Source organism: Aethalodelphis obliquidens, unplaced genomic scaffold (assembly GCF_003676395.1).
Source record: "Aethalodelphis obliquidens isolate GAN/ISIS:26980383/991018 unplaced genomic scaffold, ASM367639v1 scaffold43, whole genome shotgun sequence".
Classification (NCBI taxonomy): Eukaryota; Metazoa; Chordata; class Mammalia; order Artiodactyla; family Delphinidae; genus Aethalodelphis; species Aethalodelphis obliquidens.
The window spans coordinates 9,416,431-9,440,837 of record NW_020837987.1 but is presented as its reverse complement, the minus strand read 5'-3'; the positions used below and the strand labels follow the sequence as shown (position 1 = coordinate 9,440,837).

The following is a 24,407-nucleotide window of genomic DNA, read 5'->3' as shown; positions in this document are numbered from 1 at the left end:
CTCCCAACCACTGCGCCACCAGGGAAGCCCCAGAAAGTCTTTTGTCGCAGCTCATTCCTCTTTAAAAAAGTTCCCTTCTCCACGAAGGCCTCACCTCACCACCCCCCTCCACCCCAAGCTCTCACAGCTGACCTTGGCGCTGTCACCATTCCATGACAGGTCCGTGTTACCTCTGGACTGAGAGCCCCATGAGGGCAGGGTCCAGGACTGCCTTGGTCATGCTGTGTCCTCAGCACTGTCCAGAGTGGGTGTGGGTAAGGAACAGAGCAAGTACCTAACACTGGCTGGATAAAGAAGCTCCTGGAATCCCCACTAGCCTGGATCCAGGAGCACGGTCAAGAACCATCCTAAGTCCAACACAGAGGCCAGGCCTAATGTGGATGGGCAGTCACACCAAGGGATGACCCCAACAGTCCAGCCCTAGTTTCCAACCATCACCCTACCTTGCTCTCTGCCTAGGGACTTGTTCCATCCTTTTCTACTCACAAATTCCGGGAGGGATTTGGGACTGTGGGTGAACTGGAAAGGGCAGAGACCAGAAAACCACGTTAAAAATGAACTAGTGGATTTTAAACTGAGGGCCCCAGGTTTAAGGGGGCATCCCCAGCACCAAAAATGGGGACAGGCACACAAATCCCACAATAAGTGTTTAATGAGTGAGTAAATAATGTCCCCTTGAAAAGGCCCCCGCCCCAATTAAAGGCCAACTGCAGTAACACTTCAGGGTTGAAACCTTGCTTCCTTCCTGCTAGGAGGTGCCATGTCATTTATTGAAACAAAACAAAAACAAAACAAAACAGGGCAAACACATTTCTTAATAAGTGCAGTTTGTTAAAGTCCTATTAAAACATATGGGTCAAGGGGAAGTAAAAATAATCAGAGGATCACTGTAGGAAAAACCTTTAGGTCTGGCACCTGGGAGACCTTTGGAGAGGAGGCAGTGGGAGAAACTTCATGTTCTGAAAGGAAGGAGCCCCCCAACTCCCTTCTTCCCTCTCACCCGATTAATCCCACCAGAAACTACCAAGACGCCCAGAATAAAATGTTTCAAGTTCAATAGTCACACTCTCTCCAAATACAAAAGGCAGGTACAATTCAACTCAACACAGAAGCTTGTGTGCAAAGTTACCGGAAACTGAGACATTGTATAAAAAGTTAGGTTAAAGATGATTCTGTGGTTTTGTTTTGTGTGTGTTTTGTTTTGAGGGTGTGGCTCTTCCTCGGTCACCTGAACTCAGCAAAGAAATGGTTATCCTGATGAAATATCAACAGCCGACCCACAGTAAAAAGGGACAAATTCTAAAAATTAAAAAAAAAAAAGCATAATTACCAAAAAAATATGTCACTTCTTCCTCCCTCTGCGTTTTGCTTTTTTAAACTTGTGTGTGTTTTTAAGTTTTTGATTTTTTTAAATTCTGAAAAGTAGACAGTAAAACAGCTCCTGGAAGAATTTACAACCAACTGCATGAGAATCTGGGAAGCTGAGGGGCTGGAGTAGGGCTGGGACCAGAGGACAGGAAGGGGCCCTCCCCACAGCCCTGTAGCCTCACTGTACGACCAAGGGAGGGAGGGGGGTCTTTAGTCAAAAAGGAGGAAGGGAGGAAGAGGAAGAGGAGCGGGATGGGGGGACAAACAAAATAAATGGTCATTGTTGCCTGTTTGAATCCGGAGGAAAATGCCCGGCCCTGTGTGGGGGAAGAGCCCCTTGGAGGAGAGGCAGCCCTGGGAGGACCCGTCCCCCAGCACCACGTGACCCGGAGGGGGTGGACAAGGGGGGCCAAGGTGGGCGCTGGTGGAGGAAGCCGGCAGGGGCCTCCAGGACACACTGGCTACTGTGTGCTTGTGCCCCCCTGTGTGTTCCCGGAGTAGCTCCCGTAGTCATAGTTCCCGTAGTACGGTGGCCACTGGCCCTGGTTCTGATAGTACTGGTTCCACTGCTGGGCATACTGGGGAGAGAGAAACCAAGAGCACCAGGTTGTCGTTCATCCAGACCCACATCTGGCTTCTCCCCTGACCCCACCCTCACCCATGGTGGAGATGGGTACGGTGATGACAGTCAACACATAGGTCTGACAGAGAAATCAAGGTACCTTGGGAGGATAAGTGAATGACCTAATGTCACATGGGTGGGCAGTTAGAGACTGAAGCCCTGGTCTCCCGGCTTGCCAACCTAATGCCCTTTCAGGTACAGCTAGATACCATGTTCAAAATACTCAAAAGCAGGTATGGGGCCTAGCATGAACCAATCAGAATGGACACTGGCCATGGTACTGAATCAGGGTTTGAGGCCCCTGCTAAGCCCTCTGCTTGCTGCACTGGGGAGAGGAACTAGGATGGCAGCTACTTAGCAGCCAGTGTAGAAGTGTTCAACAAACGGGCATGGCTGTACTGTACTAGATGGACACCAGCCCAAGGCCAGAGAGCTGCCCATCTTTTTAGGGATAAGCAGGGACACAGGTCTGGGAATACACACCCCTGTGGGGCCCCTAGAAGTCTCCCCATTCTCCCCCCTCTGCTTGTGGCACTTACCTGTTGGTACTGGTTATAGCTGGGCTGAGGGTAGGTCTGTGCGGTAGGGGGCGGTGGAGGGGTGTAAGGGGCTGGGTTGTAGCCGCCGTAGCTCCCATAGTTGTAGGCAGGTGGTGGCGGAGGTGGAGGTGGTGGAGCTGTGTAGCCCTGGCTGTAACCTCCCTGGTTGTAGGGAGGTGGCTGGCTGTAACTCGGCTGGGAAGTGGAGGGAAAAAAACAAGTCTCTGTGAAATAGCCAGCTCAGCTGGGATGGAGGAAGGGCCTTTGTAAGCAGTGGGTCCACAAAGGAACTTCTCTGGTGGACGCTGTTTCAGGGCTGAGAAGGAGATGGGTCAGCTCTGTGACATGGCAGGACAGGGTAGGATCAAGAGCTAAATTCTGGACTCTAATCCCAGCTATGAGACCCTGGGGGAGCAAGGCACACAGCAGCTCTTGAAATCCCAGTGTTTTTCTTTTTCTCTGTAAAATGAGAATTACAACAGAACCACCCCGTTGGATTGCCTTGCGTATTCACTAAGCTTACGTGCACCATCCATTGGGCACAATAAATGGTGGTATTTGTTATTGGAAGACCTGCTAAGAAAAACAGTAGTGGCAATTTCCTAAGTGCTTCCCATGTCCAGGCTGGATCCTCAACTCCTCTAATCCCCCCATCAACCCTCTGAGGCAGGCTCCATTGGCTTCGTTTTACAGAGAAGGAAGGTGAGGCTCAGGGAGGTGAAATCATTAGGCCCAAGCCACACAGGTAAGAAGTGGCAGAGCTGTGACTTGCCCCCAGGTCCGCCTAGTTCCAGAGCCTTACCTGCAAAGCTATGATGTCATCTTCCCCTCACAACAAACCTTGGAAGTAAGTTCTACTACTAACCCTAGTCCTTTATGAGGAAAATGAGGTCCCAAGAGGTGAAGCTGTTTGTCCAAGGTCACAAAACCAGAACGCTGTGGGGCTGGGGTTTGAATTTGTGTCTGCCCAACTCCTGTTCTAGGAAATATTCTGGTTAGACCAGGACTAGAACCATTCATCTGTGTCTCCTGGCAGCTGCCTCCAGGCCTGAAGTGTGGAAGGTGCACAGTAAATGGGGACTGCTCTGGTTAAGGGGCCTGTGTGTACCAGAGCTGAGCACTGGCTCTCTGAGAACTCAAACTGAGCCTGGAGCTGCTCCGCAGTGAAGCTCTCAGGGCAGAGGTCAAGTCCTCACCAACCTTAGAGTCTGTCCCTACATCCTGAAGACAAGGGGATCAGCCCCTTCAAGCCTAGGTTGAAGGGGTAACTCCAATTGAGTGCTTTCTTGGGGATTCAGTGAGGCCAGTGACACGAGAACGCAGCCAAGAGAAATGTACTTGCTTGTGGGACCAACACATACAGCCCGCCCTGAGAGAGATGACAGAACAGGTAGGTTCCCCGATTTACTCTGGGTCTGGAAGGCATCTGGGAATATCTAGCGTCTGTCTCAGCCAAAAGCACTGGCAGGGAAGGGAGAAAGGGCAGGGCTGGAGGTAAGAGTGAAGACCTGTGGCTGGAGCACATGTTGGTGATTTCCCTGGACCCACCTCCTCTCACCTGTTCACACACACACGCACGCTTATCCTCTCACCTGTGGAGGGCTGTAGCTGCTGACAGTAGGGGTGCTGGTATTGGCGCTCGAGCCAGGGATGTTGCTGTTCTTAGCGTAGCTGCCGGCCCCTGCGGGGTTCCGAGCAGGGCTGTAGCTGGGTGGTGGTGGAGGCTGCTGTGGCGGTGGCTGCGGTGGCGGTGGCTGCTGTGGTGGCGGCTGTTGCTGGGGAGCCCGGTTGTAGCTGCCTCGGGTGTTGGAGTTGTTGTTATCCCGGCTGTTGTTACCCCAGCGGTTCTGATTGTAGCCACCACCTCCACTGCGGTTGAAACCTGCATTGGAGAATCAGGTGAGAGGCCCCACTGTTCTCAATTTGGGACCCTCAGGAGCTGGGCTGTCTTGAAGACTACTGTAGCTCCAGTGTGACCAGGCACAGAGCAGGAGTCCAGTCCCAGTGAACAAGTAAAGCACTCCCTCCGGCCTTCCCCAGAGCCCTGGGAGCACCCCCCCATGCCGCCTTGGTAACACTCAGTTGTTAGGGCCTGCTGACAGGTCTGTCTTGCCCAATGGACTGTAAGCCTGGGACCAGGGCTGTCTTAGTTTCTACTGTGTCCCCAACATCTAAGCACTGGGACAGTCCTTTTCAGGCTTGGCCAAATGGGCTGGCCTCTTCTGAGCCTTTGTGCAGTTTTCATGAGCCCAGAACCCTTCCCCCAGCCAATTCCTACAGGCTTCTGGATCTCAGCTTAGATATCAGCATTTCAAGAGGCCTTTCCTGAGCCCTGCTCCCCTGCAGGCTGGATCAGATATCACTGGAGCTCAAAGTACCCCTGGGCTGTGCCATTCAGCCCAGAATCCTTCTGGACTGTCACTACAGGGTGATATAGTGTCTGGGTCAAGGCTCTGTCTCCAAAACCACCCAGCACAAGACTGAAACAGAGTAGGGCATGCTTACTAAATCATGATCATACACTTCAGAGACAGCATAACTTAATAAGAACCTGGGCTCTGGATCCATCTTCACTTGATCCCAACTATGGATTCAGCTGGGTGAATCTTGGGCAAATTAACCTCTCCAAGCCTGTTTCTCCATGTGTTTCAGAAGCAAAACCAGTCCTAATATTTGCCCTGTGCCAGGTCCTGAGGTGGGACCCAGGACTGGCAGTAAACTCGGTCTGGCCACTCTTCTCAAGAAGCTCATGGTCAGATGAGGGGTGGGAAAGATTCATAAAAATAATAGCAATGCGACATACAAATGGGCAAGGGCTTCAGGAGCAATGTCCAGGGGGAGCATGACAGTGGGAGAGTTTCCCTGAGGCCCCAGACTCTGATTTATCTTAGTTCTCTACCAGAGTTCAGCCCACTGCGGGTGACAGGGAAATGTCATCTGCTGACTGAGGAAGCATTCACAAAATGCAACCCTGAACCAGGAACCAAAAGCAGGGATAGCTCAGTGTGAGATGCCTCACCTCCTCGGTAGCTGCCTCCTCCGCTGCCTCCTCCCCGATTCTGGAAGCCTCCTCGGTTGCCCCCAGGGGGACCTCGGTTGTCATAGCGCTGGAAACCGCCGCCACCTCCACGGCCCCGGAAGCCGCCACCGCCTCGGTTGTCAAAGCGCTTTTCAGGGGGTGGCCCAGCCTTGCGGCCTTCCTCATTGTATTGCCTCACCAGCTTGTCTGCTTCCTCTCGCTGCAGCTCAATGAACAGCACCTCGTCCAGGAAGTCCCCAACATCTGGCAACGTGAAGTTGGCTAGGAGGAAGGGAGGGCCCCAGAGGGAACAAGAAGAGGCGGTCAGCACCTTCTGAGGTCTGGTCTCCTTCACCCCCAGGACACTGGCCTGCCAGAAGGGAGGAGGAGGAGGGGACTGCAGTGTGAGCGACAGATGAGAGACAGGGTCCCAAGCTCGGCCTCCCTGACAACAGTAAGGGGCTAACAAAGACCCTCTCCTCCCTTTCCTGAAGAGGTGGCTAAGCCCCACCAAACCAATGTTTTATAACCCAGGGAGTGAGCCTGGCAGGTGGAATCATCTTCCTTATTTTTACAAAGAAGCAAACTGAGGCTTGCTCAGCTAGCCCACCCAGTGGGTGCCAGAGGCAGACGGCCAACCGTGCAGGTCTCTCAGCACCTGTTCCCACACATCCTCTCCCTCATCCTGCCCCAGTCCCATCTAGTCTGAAAACCCTGCCCCAGGAGGGATACAGGCAGCTTTTCCATTCACAGCTGTACTAGACGGGGAAGGGACAAAGCAGAAGCACAGAAAGAACAAGATAAAAAAAAGAATAATCAAGAAGCTGGGAAGGGAAAAACTGTGCAAAGCCCTTTTTCTCTTAAGGACCCTGCTGCGATGTCCCTCGGGGAACTGCTCATTTCCTACCTTTCATTTCTAAGACCGCGTGATCGGGGACATCCTTCCCTTCTTCGTCGGTTCGCTTTATTGTTCGGTCTTTTAGGTCCTCATCAGTGGGACAAATTACAATAGCTTTGCGCTGGAAGCCTTCAAATGGTCTCATTTTTCGTCTCTGGGCTGACCCATAAACATTTGTCTAGGGGTAGGTAACAGAAGAGGCAAGAGATGGTCATTACAAGTTGGTCTTTTCCTCTGTGGGGTATTATGTAGGCCAGGGACTGAGAAAGGGATACTAGTTCTCCTAAGCAGAGAAACTCAGGAAACTGCTCTTCACTTTTAAGATTCTTGAGACTACCCTCAGAAAATGAACTGACTTGGGAAAGTGGCTGCTGACAGTAACAGGACAAGGGATTCCTAAAGTTTGGGCTTTCCTTTTTTAATCCAATTTGTTCGTGGTACTGTGCATTACAGCCCCCTCAGCCCCCATTCTAAAAGTAACACATGCTCACAGTAAAAAAATTCAGAGTACAAGCTATAAAGTTTAGAGTAAGAATCCTTTCATCCACTTACTGCCATTCCTACCTCCTAGAGATGACCTGTATTGAATTTCTTATGTATTTCTAGAAATATCTGTGTGATTTTTTTTTTCTTCTTCTTTTTTTTTTTTTTGCGGTACATGGGCCTCTCACTGTTGTGGCCTCTCCCGTTGCGGAGCACAGGCTCCGGACGCGCAGGCTCAGCGGCCATGGCTCACGGGCCCAGCCGTTCCGCGGCATGCGGGATCTTCCTGGACCAGGGCACGAACCTGTGTCCCTTGCATCGGCAGGCGGACTCTCAACCACTGCACCACCAGGGTGATTTTTAACACTAATGGAATCAAACAACACACACTCTTCTGAAGTCTTTTTTTCACTTAATGTTTCTCTGTCATTTTTCTGTGCTGGTGTTCTCCTTTTTTTCCTTTTGGGCCACACCACGCAGCTTGCGGGATCTTAGTTCCGACCAGGGATTGAACCTGTGCCCTCGGCGGAGTCTTAACCACTGGACCTTTACGGAATTCCATGGTATTCTCCTTTAATAATATTTATAGAATGGATGCCATAATTAACCAGCCCCTTTGACAGTTGTATAGATCATTTTCATCAACACTGTGGTTCTTTTATTCCCTTAGTCCTGCTCTAAAACACCAGACTCACCCACAAGCTTCTAACCAGGGAGCTTGACAAGGCGATAACTTGTGCTTTTAGCAAGTGCAGTTTTGCTACTAACTTTCTCTTCCCTTCTTCTAGATGATGGTTAGGTGCTTCCTGGGCTGGTGCTGGCATAGAGCGGTGCTCTATGACACATCTGATTGAGAGCCGTAGTAAAGACAGCTTCTGTTCATTGAATACCTCCCACATGCTGGGCCCTTTGGGACTGGCACCCAGATCTGTCAAACCCCAGTGCTCCACGGACTCAGCCTGTGTACCTGAATCACTCGGACACTACTGAAAAAGAGAGTGGCTCAAACCCCACCAGAGTATTCCCCAACCCGTCTCTGGAGGTGGGACCCAGGCACCTGTATGGGTATCTTTTCCCATTCAGACACTCAACAGAACTGGAGTAATAAGTAATGTTGCATTTAAACAACTTTTAGTAGCTCTGAAAGGTACTCAAGGGAGAAGCCACAGAGGGGAAGAGATCTGTAAAGGGGCATGCACAAACAGACAAAAAAATGTTGTATTTTGAAGATGCAGCCTGGCAGGGTGGAAAAAGCCCAGCATCAAGTCCTAGTGTGGCCACTCACTCACCGTGGCCAGTCCTTGTAGTTGCTTCATCTGTTAAAATGGAGGAAACAAAGCCTCCCTCCTGGGCCTGGTGAGGACTGAGCAGGAAAAGGACCACAAAGCAACTGACCAAGTGTGAGGAACTCCTGGAGTGGGGGCTACATTGTGGCCTCCAGGGTGGAAGCTGCCTTGACAGAGGCAGGTAGCGCAGGGGGGATGGCTCAGCACACCCTGGCTCTAAGGTGACTTGGTCAAGTCACACTGTGTGGCCCCGAGTGAGTGACTTCCACTCAGAGCCTCAGTCTGCATACCTACTAAGTCTCAAGCCCTGAAAGGGGAAAACAATAGGAAGATCATATGGTCACTATTAACACTGAAGGAGCTCATGTGAGTAAAAGCCCTTGGTTAGCCCAGGGTCTGGCTCACAGCCAACACTCAACAAATGGAGGTAATGGTTGATATGATGTGGCCGTCACTGGGTGGGGTGCACTGGATCTTCTTACTGTAAGGTTAAGTTGAAGCAACTCAGACCAAGGAACGTCAAGCTATAGTGATTTCCCATCAGAAAGGCAGGGATGGTGAGACAGGGTGGAAGGAACACAGGCTCTGGGGAACAGGCTTGAGGTTGAAATCGCAGCTGTGGCCTCTATTTGTGAGGCTGTAGACAAGTCCCCTAATTAGTCTGAGTCTCAAATTTCTACATCTATAAGACAGAGATCCTATCACCCTCCTCCTGGCTCTGGTGAGGATTTATAGATGTGAAAATGGCAGGGAAAGAACTCTGCAAATATGACCAACAGGACTGACACTGTCCTAGGAGAGGCTTCCCGATGGAAAGGACCAAGGAAAGTTAAGTTTGAGGAAAAGATGAGGCACAAGAGAGCCTATTCCAAAACACAAGGAACAGGAAGCTGGGTTATGGGTCAGCTAGAGGCCAGGGACGCCAGTGCACACCTGTTGGGAGATGTGGGCTGTGGGTACAGCTGTTTTCTAAACCAACCCAACTCTGTGGCCCTGACACACACAGCAGGCAAAGATGGTCTTCCCTGTTCCCCAGGGAAAACGTCTCAACATTAACTGGGGGTGGGGGCCCTCAAAGTGGGTGTGTGGTGGGCATACACGTGTTATAATCTGTGCCTTGAGCACTGGCCCAAGGAGAGGCATTGAGCCACAAATGGTTAAAAAGCACACAGGTTACAAAGGAAAAGTCAAGTCCTTCTCCTCACCGCTCTTCCTAGACTCCATTCCTAAAAGCAAATCAGGTGGCATCTGGTCACAGAAAGACAGAATTTGCTTTCCTCTAGCTAAATAATGAGGTTTTCTCCTGGCACAAAACCCAGAGTAGGCTGGTGCCAGGGGTGACTGTGGCCCCAGCCACTCTGTGGACAATCCATTCCACTGTTTGCTTGCCCGTAAGAAGTGATCCTATTTTGATTCCTTTGAACCCCAAGGGCATGGATAAACACCTCTTGGTGGTTTTCTATGGATGAGACCTACCCCATCAACGTCCTGATGAGGGGATAGAGACGAGAAGCATCACTGCCAAGAGGGCTAGTCCCTGCAGCTTCACAGTGGGCGGAATGGGGGCAGAGCAGACAGGACTCATAAACAGCTGGTCTCTGTCCTGGGAAGTGGCTAGACTCTGAGGAATGGCTCCTCAGACATTCTGGAACTGAGGTGCTGAGAACCCTCTTGGTGACAATTTTCAAGACCGCGCCTCCCTCCCCTCCCTCCTCGGCTTGAGGAAGGAAAGAAGAGCAACTAGGCCAGCCAGCAGAAATGCAAGTGCTTGGCTTCCCTGGAGGAAAGGGAGTTAGCTGTTGGTGCCGTTGCCACAGCAAACACAGTGAGGTCAGAGACCCTGGGCTGGCCCGGCACTGCTGTGGTCACTGGGGGCTGCTGCTAAGAGACCAGCACAACGGCAGGTCAGCTTTTCCCGCTGTGCAGGCTCCCTCAGCCTAGTTCCTGCTTCTCCCAGCCCCACCCTGCTTGAAGATGCTGACTCTGAGGAGGTCGGGGGCCGCCTGTGTTCCCTGGCCCCGGGCTACTTCCATTGCCCCCGTGATGTGGGCCGAAGGACAGGGGCTGGGTTTCTCAGAGCAGCTGCGGGGGTAGTTTTGGTGTGTGACAGTCTGGGGGAGTAGGGAGGAACACAGCAGGCCGCTCACAGCTTGAGGTCTCTAAGAGCCCCTCTGTCCCCTGTCAACTCTTGTCCCCCACCCACAACTCAACAAGGTCAGGCTGGCAGCAGGAGACAGGGTTGGATCCCAGGGGAGCAAACTTAAAGCTGGTGACGTAAGAGTTCACTCTAGCCTCAGCGTGAGGTGAACCCAGTAGAACGAACCACTTGTGAGGTAAGAGACTTGGCCAGAGTGTCAACAATGGAATGGGCTGAGGCTCTGGGGGTGGGGAGGAGAGAGGAAAGAAACATCCTCTTCTCCAACGCCTGCCAACAAGAGGCAGTTTACTTTGGGTCTCCACTGTAGCCCTGGGTTTCTGTTTCAGGCAAAGGCGTGGCTCTTGCCAACAGGGATGCAAAGCAGGACTACAATCACTTGTTCTGAGGGCTGAGGCAAGGTCAGCGACGTTGTCATATCCAGCCCTGCCTCTGATCACTGCCTGGCCTAGCTCTGGGCTGTTAGAATCCTAAGAGAACTCCTAGCCTGCAGACCTCAACCCTGGGGGTGGTTTGGGCCCTCACATATGGCCCTGCAGGGGCTTTCTCAGAAGCCTCCAGGAAGGCAAGTTTGCTGCCTCACAGAGGCCAGCTCCTACTCTGCACCTTGGTAGGCAAGGGACAGGCCAGGCAGCGTTTCATTCCAGAGGATTTCCACTGGCAGCAGAGCCACCTGAAGCAATGTGGCCTACCTCTTCTTTCTTTTCTTTTTCTCCTCGGCTGTTCCACTGCTCTAACACCCACATAATCTGAAGAGAGTACTCAGGTCACCATGGAATGTAGGTAAAAGCCCCAACTACACGGTTCACTTGGCCTAGCTTGGCTTCTGTAGCTACGTTCTCCTCCCCTCTCAAGGAGGGGCATTTCTGAGGTCAAACTACCAACAGGAGACCCAGAAGAGCCAAATATGAGGAGGTCTGACCACTCAGGAAAAACCAGAGAAGAAAGAAGATGGTGCTGGGCTGAGATCCAGGGACCGCAGGGACTTTGCCTGTAGTACCAGTTTCTGCTCTGGGAATCCCATCTAACTCAGGAGACAGCTAAGCATCAACTTACCCCTCACTGCCAAGGCTGGTGGGGTAGGAAATGCCAGGGTCTGGCCTGGGGCCTGCTCTGTATCTCCTACACACACGCTCACCCACCCAGGGTTTTCCGGAACACACTTTTTGGGGTTTAAGCCAAAACAGGTCGAACCACTGGCTTCAGACCTCTTCCCATGCCTCAGTAATCTCTAGTTTCAGGCCCCAAGTCAATCCTCCAATCTGTGGCCAACCGGAGAACCCTGCTCCCCCACCTTCAGAGTTCACGTTCTTTGGCCTCACTGTTGGCCTAGAACACTTGGCCTGATCTGCATGTTCCTCCACCAGGAGGCCAGCAGCCCTGAAGACCACAGGTGCATCTGGAACAGCCCTGGACCCTGTCCCTGAACAAGGCAGCATAAGCTGAGAGGGCCAACGGCAAGTCTTTACTGTGCTCAACTGTTCTGTGCCTGGCTGAGGGGCTGGGGCCCTGACCTCTAGAGAAAGCCCACTTTGAAATGCTGGACAGAGATGTTAAGACAATTATAACCTCTAGGATTATAAACTTTCTCCATGGGCCACATATTTGAAATGGGTTTCACAGCTGATTTAACTAGTAAACTGAGAAAAAGACAGGCAGGGAATACTTGCTGGGGTATCCAAAAAAGGAATTCTCAAGGTATTAAAACACCACTGCTCTATCTTTCAGGACAGAATCCCACTGAGGCCAAGCTGGACTACAGCTCCAAAATGCCCTGACAAGAAAAATGGGGCAAAGTGAGGCTAGGGTTAACAAACAAACAAACAAACAAAGTCTTCAACGGGGGAGAAGGTTGGCTGTACGCATTATTGATGGGGCTGAGCTGGGGCAGCAACCCTGAGTAGCTCTTGGACTACCCTGTGCCCAACTGTCCCCTTCCCCCATAAATATATTCTAAACATTAGCCCAATTAGTAGTTTTTTATCAAAATTTACTATTATGGGATCATGTCCTGTCTTCTTCACAAATGTGTCTTCAGGGCTCAATCCCATGGTTGCGGCATTGGTCACTGGATAAAAGTAGTACACCTTTTCATGTCTACTTTCCAGAAAAGCAGAACCCAGAGTAAATCTCACATCTCCACCATCACAGAAGAATGCCAATTGTATTGCATAGCCTTGGCCAACTGAGCATAACTGTTTCATCAGCAAACCAGATTTCTACTCTCAGTACCTAACTGCTTGGCAAGATCATTTAATTTTTCTGTCATAAAGAACTATCACCAGCCAGTAGCCTTTTTTTTTGTCTTTAAGAATAAGTTCTTTGTACTCCTTTCAAAGGTTGGATATCGAGGCATCAATTTTTCAACTCTAAACACTAGATTACCAATATATTATAAAAGAATATAATGCAGGAACAGCCAGATGGAACAAACACAAAGGGCAAGCTATGTGGGAAGGGGCACAGAACTTCCATGCTCTTCTGAAGAGCCCTTGTCCACTTGTTCACCAACCCAGAAGCTCCTGCTTAATTGTTTTGTGTAAGATGCTCACTCCTATGCAAAAGCACCTTGATCCCCTGGAGTTTCCAACCACGTTTCCTTCTTCCTTTTTTTTTTAAAAAAAAGGTTGGAAGTTGGCTTTAATTTAACTTATTTATTTTTGGCCTCTCCATGCGGCTTGTGGGATCCCAGTTCCCTGACCAGGGATTGAACCTGGGCCCCCTGCAGTGGGAGCATGGAGTCCTAACCACTGGACCGCCAGGGAAGTCCCTCCAACCACCTTTCTGATCAACCACTAAAACCAGCTCCACCCTCATCAGAAGCCCTTTGAACTCATGGTAACCAAGTACTCAGGACTACACATACGGAAGGCACTCCAGTTAAGGCTGCCAGGCTGGGGGTGCTACTCAGTTTACATATTTGCACACTTACAGGTTTTTAAGAAAACACAAATACAAGGCTGAGGGGGAACAGAGGCTTGTTTGTACATCCTCAAATACAAAATCTGCTACTTGAGAAAGCCTTCAGGACAAACGTCAAGGAGGTCTCACAGGTGGTAAACAAGAAGCACTCGTTGCTCGGAGACAGGGATCTTTAACCACGTTTGGGTCACTCATACTTTTGAGAATGCCGAAAGCCACAGACGATCTTCCTATCCCAACTCAAAACATTTTAGTTAAAAAAAGATCATATCTGGGACTTCCCTGGCAGTTCAGTGGTTAAAACTCCACGCTTCCAACGCAGGGGGGCATGGGATCCCTGGTCAGGGAACTAAGATCCCACACGCCATGCAGTGAGGCCAAAAAACAAAACAAACAAACAAACAAACATATCTGCATCTTCATACAAAATTCTGTGTTTAATTTCAAAAGTTCCCAAATTGCCTAATGTTAAGAACCTTGCTCTTCATTGAAATGCAGGTAAAAAATATGTGACTTATAGGTACCTGACAGTCATACAAACATGCTAAGAGAAGCTGGGACACACCTATCCTGTAGGTTAACAACCACCTCCAGCTACTATGTGCCAGTTCCCGTGTTAGGTGTGCGGGCACCATTTTGAGCTGTGTTTTACAGACCAGGAGACTCAGAGGATAAAGTCAGCTGCCCACAGGCACGCAGCTAGGAGGCAGCAGAGCTGGGATTCAAGCCCAGGTTTGTCTGGCTCAGAAATCCATGCCTTTCCATTTCACAAAATTTGCTCTCACAAAATGTTCTTTTGTGCTGCTTGTGGCCTGAGCTAGACCTGGATTGCTGCTCCAGACCCCTGCTTGCAGACCAGACTCAGAAAGCTGTGTTAAGAGTCTGGGACTGTGCCATCATGTATGGCTGACCTCTAACCAGTACTGCAGTCTAAGAGCATTACGGGGAAAAAAATACAAGGACCAGAGAGGACTTCCCAGGCACCCAATGGCCCCTTCCCTCTCCTGGGGCGTGACAGTCACCAGTAAGTACCTGATCTAGGATATAGTTGCGTTTCTTTCGGGCAGCGATCTGGATGAGGCGGTTGAGGCACTGGGTGGCCTGCTGGATCAGGACGTCCCAGCGGCCGGCGTAGTTCCTCTGACGGCGTAGGCCCATCACCTGTGGGCAGGGGGTGGTGAGGGGTGGTTGGTCCTGTTTGCTGAGCAGTATTCAGGGAGTGGGAGGTGGAAGAGGAGAGACCAGGGGCTATCCTTACCCGCATCTTATCCATGATGGCATTGGTACCCAGGATGTTGTACTTCTTGGAGGGGTTGGAGGCTGCATGTTTGATGGCCCATGTGGTCTTACCGGCGGCAGGCAGGCCCACCATCATCAGAATCTATAAGAACAGGACCAGGAGGGACACTGTGAACCAGAAACAGTGTATGGCATGGCAGCCTGGCATCACCCTGACTTGATGGTGACCGTGAGGGTGACTCTAAACCTCATGGCCACCTCTGGGAAATGGAAGCAGTAACAGCGTCTACCTCATAGTACTGTTGTTGGGATTCAAAGAGATGAGGGTTGTCAGACTCTCAGCAGAGGGCCTGCTCTTACGAGTATTTACATTTTTGTTTAGGCGGGATTCAGGGGCCTCTGAAAGGGAAAGGTCCACGGAATAGGCACAAGGAGTGGTATAACCTTCCCGGAGTCTCAGATGGGGACAGACTGTATGCATAAGGACGAGCATGATTTCTAATCAGTACGTTTACAATTTGGCAAACACTGGATGTAACCAAAATGCCCAAAAAGAGGAAAATAGTGAGGCTAATAACAATGAGTTTCAAAAGAGGTGTTCATGTGGTGGGACAAAGCTCACAAAACACTAAGTGAAAGGGCATGATATCAAAATGCTTATACCATAAGATCTCAACTGTAAGTGTGTGTGTATAAATGGCACCTAGCACAGCAAAAGGCATAGGATAAGCTCCAAAACTTTCAAAGAAAACTTATTTGTGGATGGTGGAATTAAAGGGAACTTTAATTTTCTTTATGTTTCTTAATTTTCTAGAATAAACACAAAATCACTTATATATCAGAAAGAAACATTATTTGATGACAAAGACCACCAGTACAGCTTCTGCAACCAAATCAGCTCTAAGTCCAGTTGCTGTTTTTGTTCTCGAAGAGCCTTGGATGGGAGCATGGAGCTGCACAACCTCCTCCAAGGACTCGCTCACCAGGAAGTGCCTTCACACCCTCTTCCGCTGGGAGGAAAGCCTCCTTTTCCAAGATTCCGACCACACCCAAGGAGCAGTGTGGCAACTTCCTTTTGGAATCTTTCTGACATTTAGGTGTCTTACCTTGGCCCCTCCCTCCTTGGACTAAGTCACACACGCACAGCCCTCACCTCACTCTCACAGCAGCTTTCACCACACTCAGCTACTGAATGTCTCCCCTCTGTCTTGGCAGCAACGTGGCTCTGGAGAGGCGGCCACCAATTCAGGCTTCCAGGCCCACTCACCTCACACTCTGCCTTGCTCTTTGGTCCGACAGTGCCCCGGATTCGCTCACTCAGGGGAAGGTGCTGGATGAAGGTGAAGCCTGGCAGGACAGAACAGTAGGGCTCTGCCCTCTGCCCGAAGTTGAACTCCACTGCACAATTCTTCACCAGGACATGAGGGTAGAGGGCCTGACCCCCTAAGGCTTCCTTCTGGATTCGGAAGGCAATGCCCATCCACTTCCCATTTTTGGTGAAGGAAAGTTCCACGTCATTTCCACATTCAAAGTCCTAGGAAATAAAGCCAGAGAAAGATAACTGCCAATGTTCTGCTTAAGGCACTGGGAGGCACAAGTCAGAGCAGACGCAGGGAATGGAAACAGAGCTGGCCTCCCAGATTCAAGTGCGTCCCTCCTCAATGTACAGATGCATCGGGAAGCACCAGGGAACAGCTCAGACAACATGCAGCTCAGACAACAGCTCAGACAACATGACAAACCCACCACCGACGGCGCCAACTGTCAAAGACACAAGGGTAGCTGTGTCACTTCTGCAAAACCATTCCCGAGTGCCACACCAGGGCCTAAGGACCCAAAGTCCTTAAGCCTCGCATTATTCAAAGTGTGCCATTTTTGCAGCCTGAGGCTCCAAGTATTTTACTCCTTACGGTTTGCTGAAGTGAGTTACACTGTTCTCTCTACCTGGAACGCCATTTTGTCCTTTCTGTTTTGTGAATGTTGAGAACTCAAGTTCTGACACAAATGTCCTCCCCACCAGTTCCTTCAGGTCACTGATTTTTCACACCCCTTCTAACCCTTCACTCTGAGTCTTTTAAAGTGATGGCATTCTTTAAACAACGGAAACGGAACATAAAATCTTAAAAGTAGAAGTAAAAATGAACAGGCTGAAGCACGAGTCAGGCCTAAAGTTCCAAACTGCCACACACTCACAGAACCTCACGCTCAGATGGGACAGTCTGGGGAACCCAGTCACACGCTGATGAAACATTAAATTGTTACAACCTCCCTGGAGTACAGTCTTGATGGTAGCTATCAAAAATTAAAAATACACCTTTGACTCAGAAGTTATACTTTCAGAGGTAAACATTACAACCATATTCCCACAAGAACGCAAAGATGTGCAAATTGCTCACACCAGCACTGCTAAATGTGCTCCAAAGGGAAAGTGGGAGAGACTAAATCACACAGGATATCCATGTATGGGAACACGAAAAGCCCTCCAAGATACTCTGATAAGTGGGAAAAAGATAAGCTGTCACTGCAGCACTGACTTCCAGCAAATAATTTTCAGGTCCACCGGGGAAACTGACACCTGCATCAGAATACTAGGCAGCTACTAAGTAAAAAGGTGAGAACTAACCAAATGTCCATTAATAGAGGATTGATTATATAAATATGGTAGATCAACACAATGACTATGGACTATATAAAAGAACAAAGAAATCCTCTGTGAAGCGATATATTAAAAAAAATAACTCTAAGATACATAGTTAAACAAAAAAAGATACAAAATAACATGTATAACATGCTACCTTTTGTGTAAAAGAAGAAAAATAACAATCATCTTTCTTGTATTTTGATAAAGAAATCCTGAATACCAGTGGGCTTATGTGTAGGGGAGGGCATATGTGAACCATGGGTGGAGTGGGAAGGTCTCAAGAAGACTTTATACCTTTCTGTATTTCTGGATATTTTTGGAAACCACAGGAATTTATTAACTATTCAACAATGTTTTAAATTGAGCTAGATCTATACTATCTGTGCATATAGGGAAAGATAGCTGAGATTTACTTTTTTTTTTTTTAAGAGATTTACTTTTAAATGGAAAAAAAATGCAAGGTTTGGAACAATGTGCAGAATATAAACATGGTTAATTTTTAAGAAAACATGCTTTTTATTAAAAAGATAATGAGGTTGTGAAAGACAAAGGAAGATTGAGAAACTGTTTCAGACTAAAAAAGACATGACAACAGAATGCAATTCGTGATCCTGAACTAGAAACCAAATTGCTCTAAAGGATGTTGTTGGGACAGCTGACAAAATTTAAATGTGGACTATGGAGTGGGCAATAGCATTAAATCAATGTTAAATTTGATAACTGTACTGTGGTTAAGATAATAGCTCTATTCTTAAGAAATGTATGCTAAAGTATTAAGGAATAAAGACACAATGTAGGCAACCTACTCTCAAACAGGTCAGATAAAAATCACATACATATATGTACATATATTTGGGAAAAATGGTAAAGCAAATGTTAGAATCTGGACAGGGCTCTATGAGAATTCCATGGCTTTTCCTTAAGTTTGAAATTATTTCAAAGAGGGGAAAGGGCTTCCCTGGTGGCGCAGTGGTTGAGAGTCCGCCTGCCGATGCAGGGGACACGGGTTCGTGCCCCGGTCTCGGAAGATCCCACATGCCGCGGCGCGGCTGGGCCCGTGAGCTATGGCCGCTGAGCCTGCGCTATGCCCGGAGCCTGTGCTCCGCAACGGGAGAGGCCACAACAGTGAGAGGCCTGCGCACCGCAAAAAAAAAGAGGGGAAAAAAAAGAAAGAAAGAAAAAAAAAGAGTACCTGTGTACAAACATGAGGATGCAGAGGGAACAAAACCAAGAAGAAGCATCCACCTGGGTAGTCACTCCTCCCTGGGGCTTCACGGCACATTTTACAAACATTTAACTTCTAGTGATAATAGTGTTAAGTAGTATTTACTGAGCATTTATTATGTGCCAGACGTTGTTGTAAGTGCTTCTAATGGGTTAACTTAATGACTCCACATGAAATTCTAGAGTAGATGCAAACATTCTCATCGAGAAGAAACTGAAATACAGGGAGGGTAGTCCAGGGCTGTGAGAGGAAGAGCAGGGACTGGGTCTGGCTCTAGGGATTCTGGACCCAGAGGCAACAGCCACACTCCACAGCACTGTGAGTGCTGGTCACTGCTCTTGGGGACTGAAGTTCAGCAGCAGTTCAGGCATCCTCTATCTTGGTCTGCTTTGCATCCATCCCCACCGTCCTCAAAGGCAACGCACTATTGGAAGCCTGGCTTAACCAATGTGAGGTGAAGGAAGGAAGAAGTTTTGGGATGAGATGATGCTAAAGTGGGAAAAGAGCCAACATCATTGTCTTTGAGAATGGATAGGCTATTCTGTAGCAAAGGAAGATAAGAAATTCCTGAGTCTGTTTAGAAAATGTAACTCTGGTATGTAGGAAGGGAGGAAGGTTGTGCACACCTGACATCCCCAAACTTCTTCAGGGTTGCCACCTGACGGCTTTGCACAAAAGACCTGAAGGGGTAGAATGGGAGAATTTTGCACAAAATGACTGCAAACATTCCAGTGCGTCAAAGAGAGACAAAGAGGTATGGCGAGAGTGGCTGGACACAGGGCAGACAATGGACAGAGGTATTCTGAAAAAGAAAAGTCTGCAGGTTGACCTGACAGGACCAACATTTGGTTCTGCCAACTCCCACAGGCTGCCAGCACTCACCGCAAAGCAGCCAATCACATCATTCTCTGCAAACTTGTCTCCGTAGTTTTCAAACCGGCTACTGGTGGACTTCTTCCCAGTGCCTCCATAGCCATAGGAGAAAGGCTCTTCGCCTGATGGAAGAAACAGGCAAAGGCAGGTTAAACCTGCGATGGTCACAACAGCCTTTATGGCTGTCATGTAGTTTTAAATTAAAAAATCATTTTCTTTACTAGTTTTACTAATCAGATGCTTTTGGCGGGGAAGGTAAGAAAGGTTCCGTTGAAAGGAAGCCCCTCATTATGCAGAACTTCTGAGGGCTTGATGGCTTTAGATGTTAAGTCTGGGAGTAGGAGCTGAACTGAACTGCTTTGCACAGAAGGGAGAATTTGGAAAAATAAAGGGAGAGGGAAGAGAGGAGCTGGGATAGAGGAAGGTTGTATGCTGAGATGCATCCCTTTGCTGTGACATTCAATATTCAGTTAAGTCTCCTAATGGCGTCAATTTTTGGTGCCAATGAGTTTTGGTCAGAAATCAGTAAAAGGATTTTGCTTCTGCAGACCATAAGGTCTAATACCTAGGAAAGGTACTGGATTGCCTTAGGCTACAGAACTGGGTGCTGATGCAATATGACTGAGACCCCAGGGGCCCTGGCTGACATCTGGGTTATAGAGAGATCCTAGGCCAGGAACCCAAGGCGCATCCTGCCAGTAAAGCAGGAGCCAACAGCATGAACTCCAGGCCCAGTTCTAGTATGAATCAGCTGTGTAACCTTGGACATCTGCTCCACTGTTCTGGGCTTTGTATCTTTATCTGTATCAACTACTTTCCACTTATACCTCAAAAGTGAAAGAAAGATAAAAGGAGATGACACATGAGTCTTAAATAAAAACTGCTAATACGTATCAAAATGAAAAGTGTTCACTGTTTTTAACCTAGCACTTCTACTTTTAAAGATCAGACTAATTACACACAAGGGCAGCTCAAGTGTTTAACAGCAAAAATTTGCAATCAACTTAAATGACCTACAAAACATTGATAAATAAGTGATACAACTGTAAAGTGAAAAATTATGCAGTGGTCAAAAAAGCTATGCTTATTTACAAAAATATACCCATGGATATTAAGTGGGAAAAAGCAATCAGGTTACAGTAGTCCGTATAATGTGCCCCATCTGAGAAACACAAAGGACAAAACACAAACTGTCTGGAAGGCTACAGATGAAAATGTTAACACTGGTTGTTATCTCACAGGTTTAGAAGGATTTTCATTTTTCTCCTCTGTAATGGCCTGAATTTTCACAAGGAGCACACATTATTTTCATTTTTTTCTTTACACATTATTTTCATAATCAGAATGTTTTTATGACCAAGGAAGAAGGTTCTCAGCATTGGTCACTGAAATCAGTCACTTGGGGTCAGAAGGTCACTGAGGCCTGGGGTTCTGTGAAAATTCAAAACCTCTCAAGGCAGCCCCTGCCCCTCTCCACCAGCCAGCCCTGGCCCCATTGGTCTCTGCTTTCTCTTTTACTCTGGGTTAAGCTCTGGACAGAAAATTCCAGATAGGACTTAATGGGACTTGAGGAACTTATTACTTTCAGCTTGGTTTGAGAACAGGAGACAACTGGTCTTTTTTTTAAGAAAGGGAACAGTTTTCTAAAGAGGACTTTGGACCCTCTCCTTAAAGATGCAGGATAAATTTTTGTAGAAAAGTTATCACTGTGGTCCTGCCAACTGAATCCTGTATGTCTGAAGATGGGAAGCGGCACAAGCCTAATCCTTGTTGTCTGTTCCATCCCAGGGTGGTTCTGTTCTGGGTCCAATGCGGGAAAGAGAAACTTAGGAAGCTTGAGAATCCAGGGACAGAGGCACCCGCTCTACTCTCTGGATTGCTTGGCTGACCTCCTCTTACCTAGCTGAGTGCTGCAGGAGTCCAGGGACCAACCAATACGGACAACGTGTGGGTCGGGCTCTGTAGATGGAAGGTGCTTCACAGAGATTTCCTCATTGATCTGGGAACAGAGAACAAGAGGGCTCAGAAGTGATTCTCTGGAGGCTGATGGGTTACGAGGCAATACAGGAGGGAAGTGTGCAGATGTTAAAAAAAACAAACAAGCAAACAAACAAACAAACAAAGCAGCAGGCTTTTGCTGCTGGGGAAAAGGTATCTACACTGCTCTGAAGGGCCTGTTGTACTGAAACCAGGGCCTCTAAAGGGCTTAGGAGAGTTCAGGGCCACAGAGAAGGGAATTTCAGAACCAGTTATGTTTTAGTTTTAACACTTGCTGCAGGGGAAACAGGGACTCTCATAACATTTGGTGTAGAAACATAAACTGGTACAATGTCTTTGGAGGGCAACTTAGCAGTCTTTATTAACTATAAATGCACATGCTCTATAACCAAGCAATTCAACTTCCAGTTTATCCTATAGATACATACACCCAAAAATATTCAGTGAGGCAGTGTTTATGTTGAAAAGGGAGGGAGGCAGGGAGGGAGAAAGCAAGTAGAAACCACCTATAAGGCACTGGTCACATTATGGCACATTCCTGCCACAGAATATGATGCAGCGGTTAAAAAGAATGAGGCAGGGCTGATACACTGGGCTATGGAAAAATGTCCAAGACACAGTATTAAGTAAAAGCAGCAGAAAGAATAAAAGGTGCCTTCTGGGGACTTCGCTGGTGGCGCAGTCTGCCTGCCAATGCAGGGGACACAGGTTCGATCCCTGGTCCGGGAAGGTCTCACATGCCGCGGAGCAACTAAGCCCGTGCGCCACAACTACTGAGCCTGCACTCTAGAGCCCGCGAGTCACAACTACGGGAGCCCACGTGCCACAACTACTGGAGCCCACGTGCCTAGAGCCCCTGCTCTGCAACAAGGGAAGCCACCGCAATGAGAAGCCCGTGCACCGCAACTAAGAGTAGCCCCTGCTCGCCGCAACAAGAGAAAGCCTGCATGCAGCAATGAAGACCCAATGCAGCCAAAAATAAATAAAAATTAAAAAGAAAAAAAAGGGTATCTTCTGACTTAACCTTTAATTAAATCAGAGGTTAGACTGTCTAATAACCAATATCTATCTGCATTAGATTGTGGCTTTCAGAAAGTTACCCTATGTCACTGACTTTTGCACACACATCTTTCACATTTTAACATCTCCAAAGTCAGGATATATCTTACAATTGATGTGTGAAAGCCCCGTCAGTATAATTGGCAGTGTTTCTCTACGAGCAGCACAAAACAATGCACAACTTAGAATCAACGTCTTAGCCAAGCAAATACGATAACCCTTGGTCTTAGCTTCCACCTCTAAAAACAGTAGGTATTTCAACAGTATGTATTTCATGATGATACTGTGAGGATTAATAGAGATATCCATGAAAAGAACTTGGCACTGTATCTAACACATGCAATGTGTTTTGTAAGTATTACCTATCATAAATAAGTTTGGATATGCAAAGGATACACAAGAAATTGTTAACACATAAGGTATCTTTGGAGGGTAGGACGGGGATTGGGAGGATGTGAGTATAACTCTGGTTTTCACCTTATAGTCTTTTATGCTTTCTGAACTTTATTAAACACGAGCACATATTATTTTCATAAACATAACCGGACGTGGAACTGTGGAGAGATGATGGTAGAGGATGACCTGATGGCAGAACCTTTCTTTTTCTTGCTCTTCCCTGTCCTCCCTTTAATTGGTGATGAGCAATTCTTTCTAGCTCACTGTTTTTCCAAACAACTCCTTTTCCTAGTTCTACAAGTATGTCATCCTTAGAATGGTTGGCTATACAATACCTGGGTCAAACCCCATCAAGGGAAAATCTGTTTGAAGAAGCAATGTATGGTCAGCCTGCTTTCCCCATATATTATTTAGCAATGACATAGTTCTTCTCAGTTCATTTTACTTTTTTTGGCTGGGACACAGTCTATGCTCAATCAAATCTCTTTTGCAATCATGGCTCTGACCAAGGTGGTTGGTGACAGGTTATTCCAAAGGATGGACCTATTTTCTGTCCCTATCCCGTCTGGTTGCTCCCACTCACCTTCATCTCAAAGCACACACGGCCCCTTCTGACCCCATAGCTGGCGCGGGCTCCTGACCACAGGTATGCAAAACCTTCAATTGTGAGTGGGTAGCCACTACTCCGGTCTCGGGCCACCTTGAAGTGGAGGTCGCAGTTATCTGTGGAGGAAAAAGCCTGTATTTGGCTGATGTTTTAATGGTCCCGAGAGGGACAGGCACAGGCAGAGGTAAGTTCCCCAAGAGTGTTAACCAGGAGTACACAAGCTGACACATCACGGGGGCAGGTTCATGAGAAGCCAGCCGCATCGCCTAACCAGTCTCCCTTTTAGCACAAAGGCCCTGGACTACTGCAAACTGGCCTGCACAGGATGAAAACAGCCACTCTACATAGGAACGAGGGTTTTTCACCTGGCTGAGGTCCCAGGATGGCTGTCGGGGGCGCCCCTGGAAATAATACACACATGCTTCTGATGGGGATGTACACTTGCTAGGGAGAGGGTCCATATTCTTACCAGTTTCAAGGGATTTTAGAATTTAAAAAGGTTAATCCCCACTGCCATACACTTCAACCATCTCCCATGCTAACTCTATTAGTGTGGAAGCCAGACTCCTGCTGCCAACAGCTGCACAAACATCTGACCCTGATCCACACCCACCACCCAGGACCACTGTCAGGTGCACCACAGACTCCCACCTCCTCAAGTGGGCCTAGGACTCTGCTGCTTGGACTCTCCTCCGTCTTCAAGTCTTTTCTGACCATCTCGTCCAGTAGGCTCTCTCCTTTCTCTAAAGGCTGAGTGCCATGGTCTGTACAACTGGCATTTGATCAGATGCTACTTCAGGGACCACCGCCACCCAATACTTTAAAAAATGTTTAGCTTTACTCTGGGTATATGTCTTTGAGATCTTGAGATAGAAGGGACTGTGTACGAGATGTCTTTATCTCTTCCAAAGCATGTAGCCACTGGTCTATAAACATGAGCTTCGTAAAGAAGTACACGAATGAACTTCTGTTAACTTTCCGCTCTGTTGAAAAGTGCAGCCCTCAGACTTGATTGGGCTTCTGGGCGTGTTTAAAAATTCGGATTCACAGGCTCTACCACTTAGAATTTGTCTTAGG

The 24,407-nt window shown here is 48.2% G+C and overlaps 1 protein-coding gene across 6 annotated transcripts in view; it reads right to left on the bottom strand.

Annotated features, from left to right (window-relative positions):
- Positions 1-719: 719 nt before the first annotated feature.
- The window catches only part of HNRNPUL1 (heterogeneous nuclear ribonucleoprotein U like 1), a 34,583-nt gene continuing 10,895 nt past the window's right edge, over positions 720-24,407 (bottom strand). For all 6 annotated transcript variants that reach the window (XM_027079622.1, XM_027079620.1, XM_027079618.1 and 3 more), the window contains exons 5-15: positions 23,307-23,446; positions 21,170-21,269; positions 19,280-19,392; positions 15,799-16,065; positions 14,551-14,673; positions 14,325-14,453; positions 6,456-6,624; positions 5,549-5,830; positions 4,122-4,411; positions 2,530-2,724; positions 720-1,946 (exon numbers count right to left, since the gene is read on the bottom strand). In XM_027079622.1, coding sequence (XP_026935423.1) covers positions 1,830-1,946; positions 2,530-2,724; positions 4,122-4,411; positions 5,549-5,830; positions 6,456-6,624; positions 14,325-14,453; positions 14,551-14,673; positions 15,799-16,065; positions 19,280-19,392; positions 21,170-21,269; positions 23,307-23,446 — 1,925 coding nt within the window. In that variant the 3' untranslated portion in view covers positions 720-1,829. The remainder of the gene's footprint in view (positions 1,947-2,529; positions 2,725-4,121; positions 4,412-5,548; positions 5,831-6,455; positions 6,625-14,324; positions 14,454-14,550; positions 14,674-15,798; positions 16,066-19,279; positions 19,393-21,169; positions 21,270-23,306; positions 23,447-24,407) is intronic.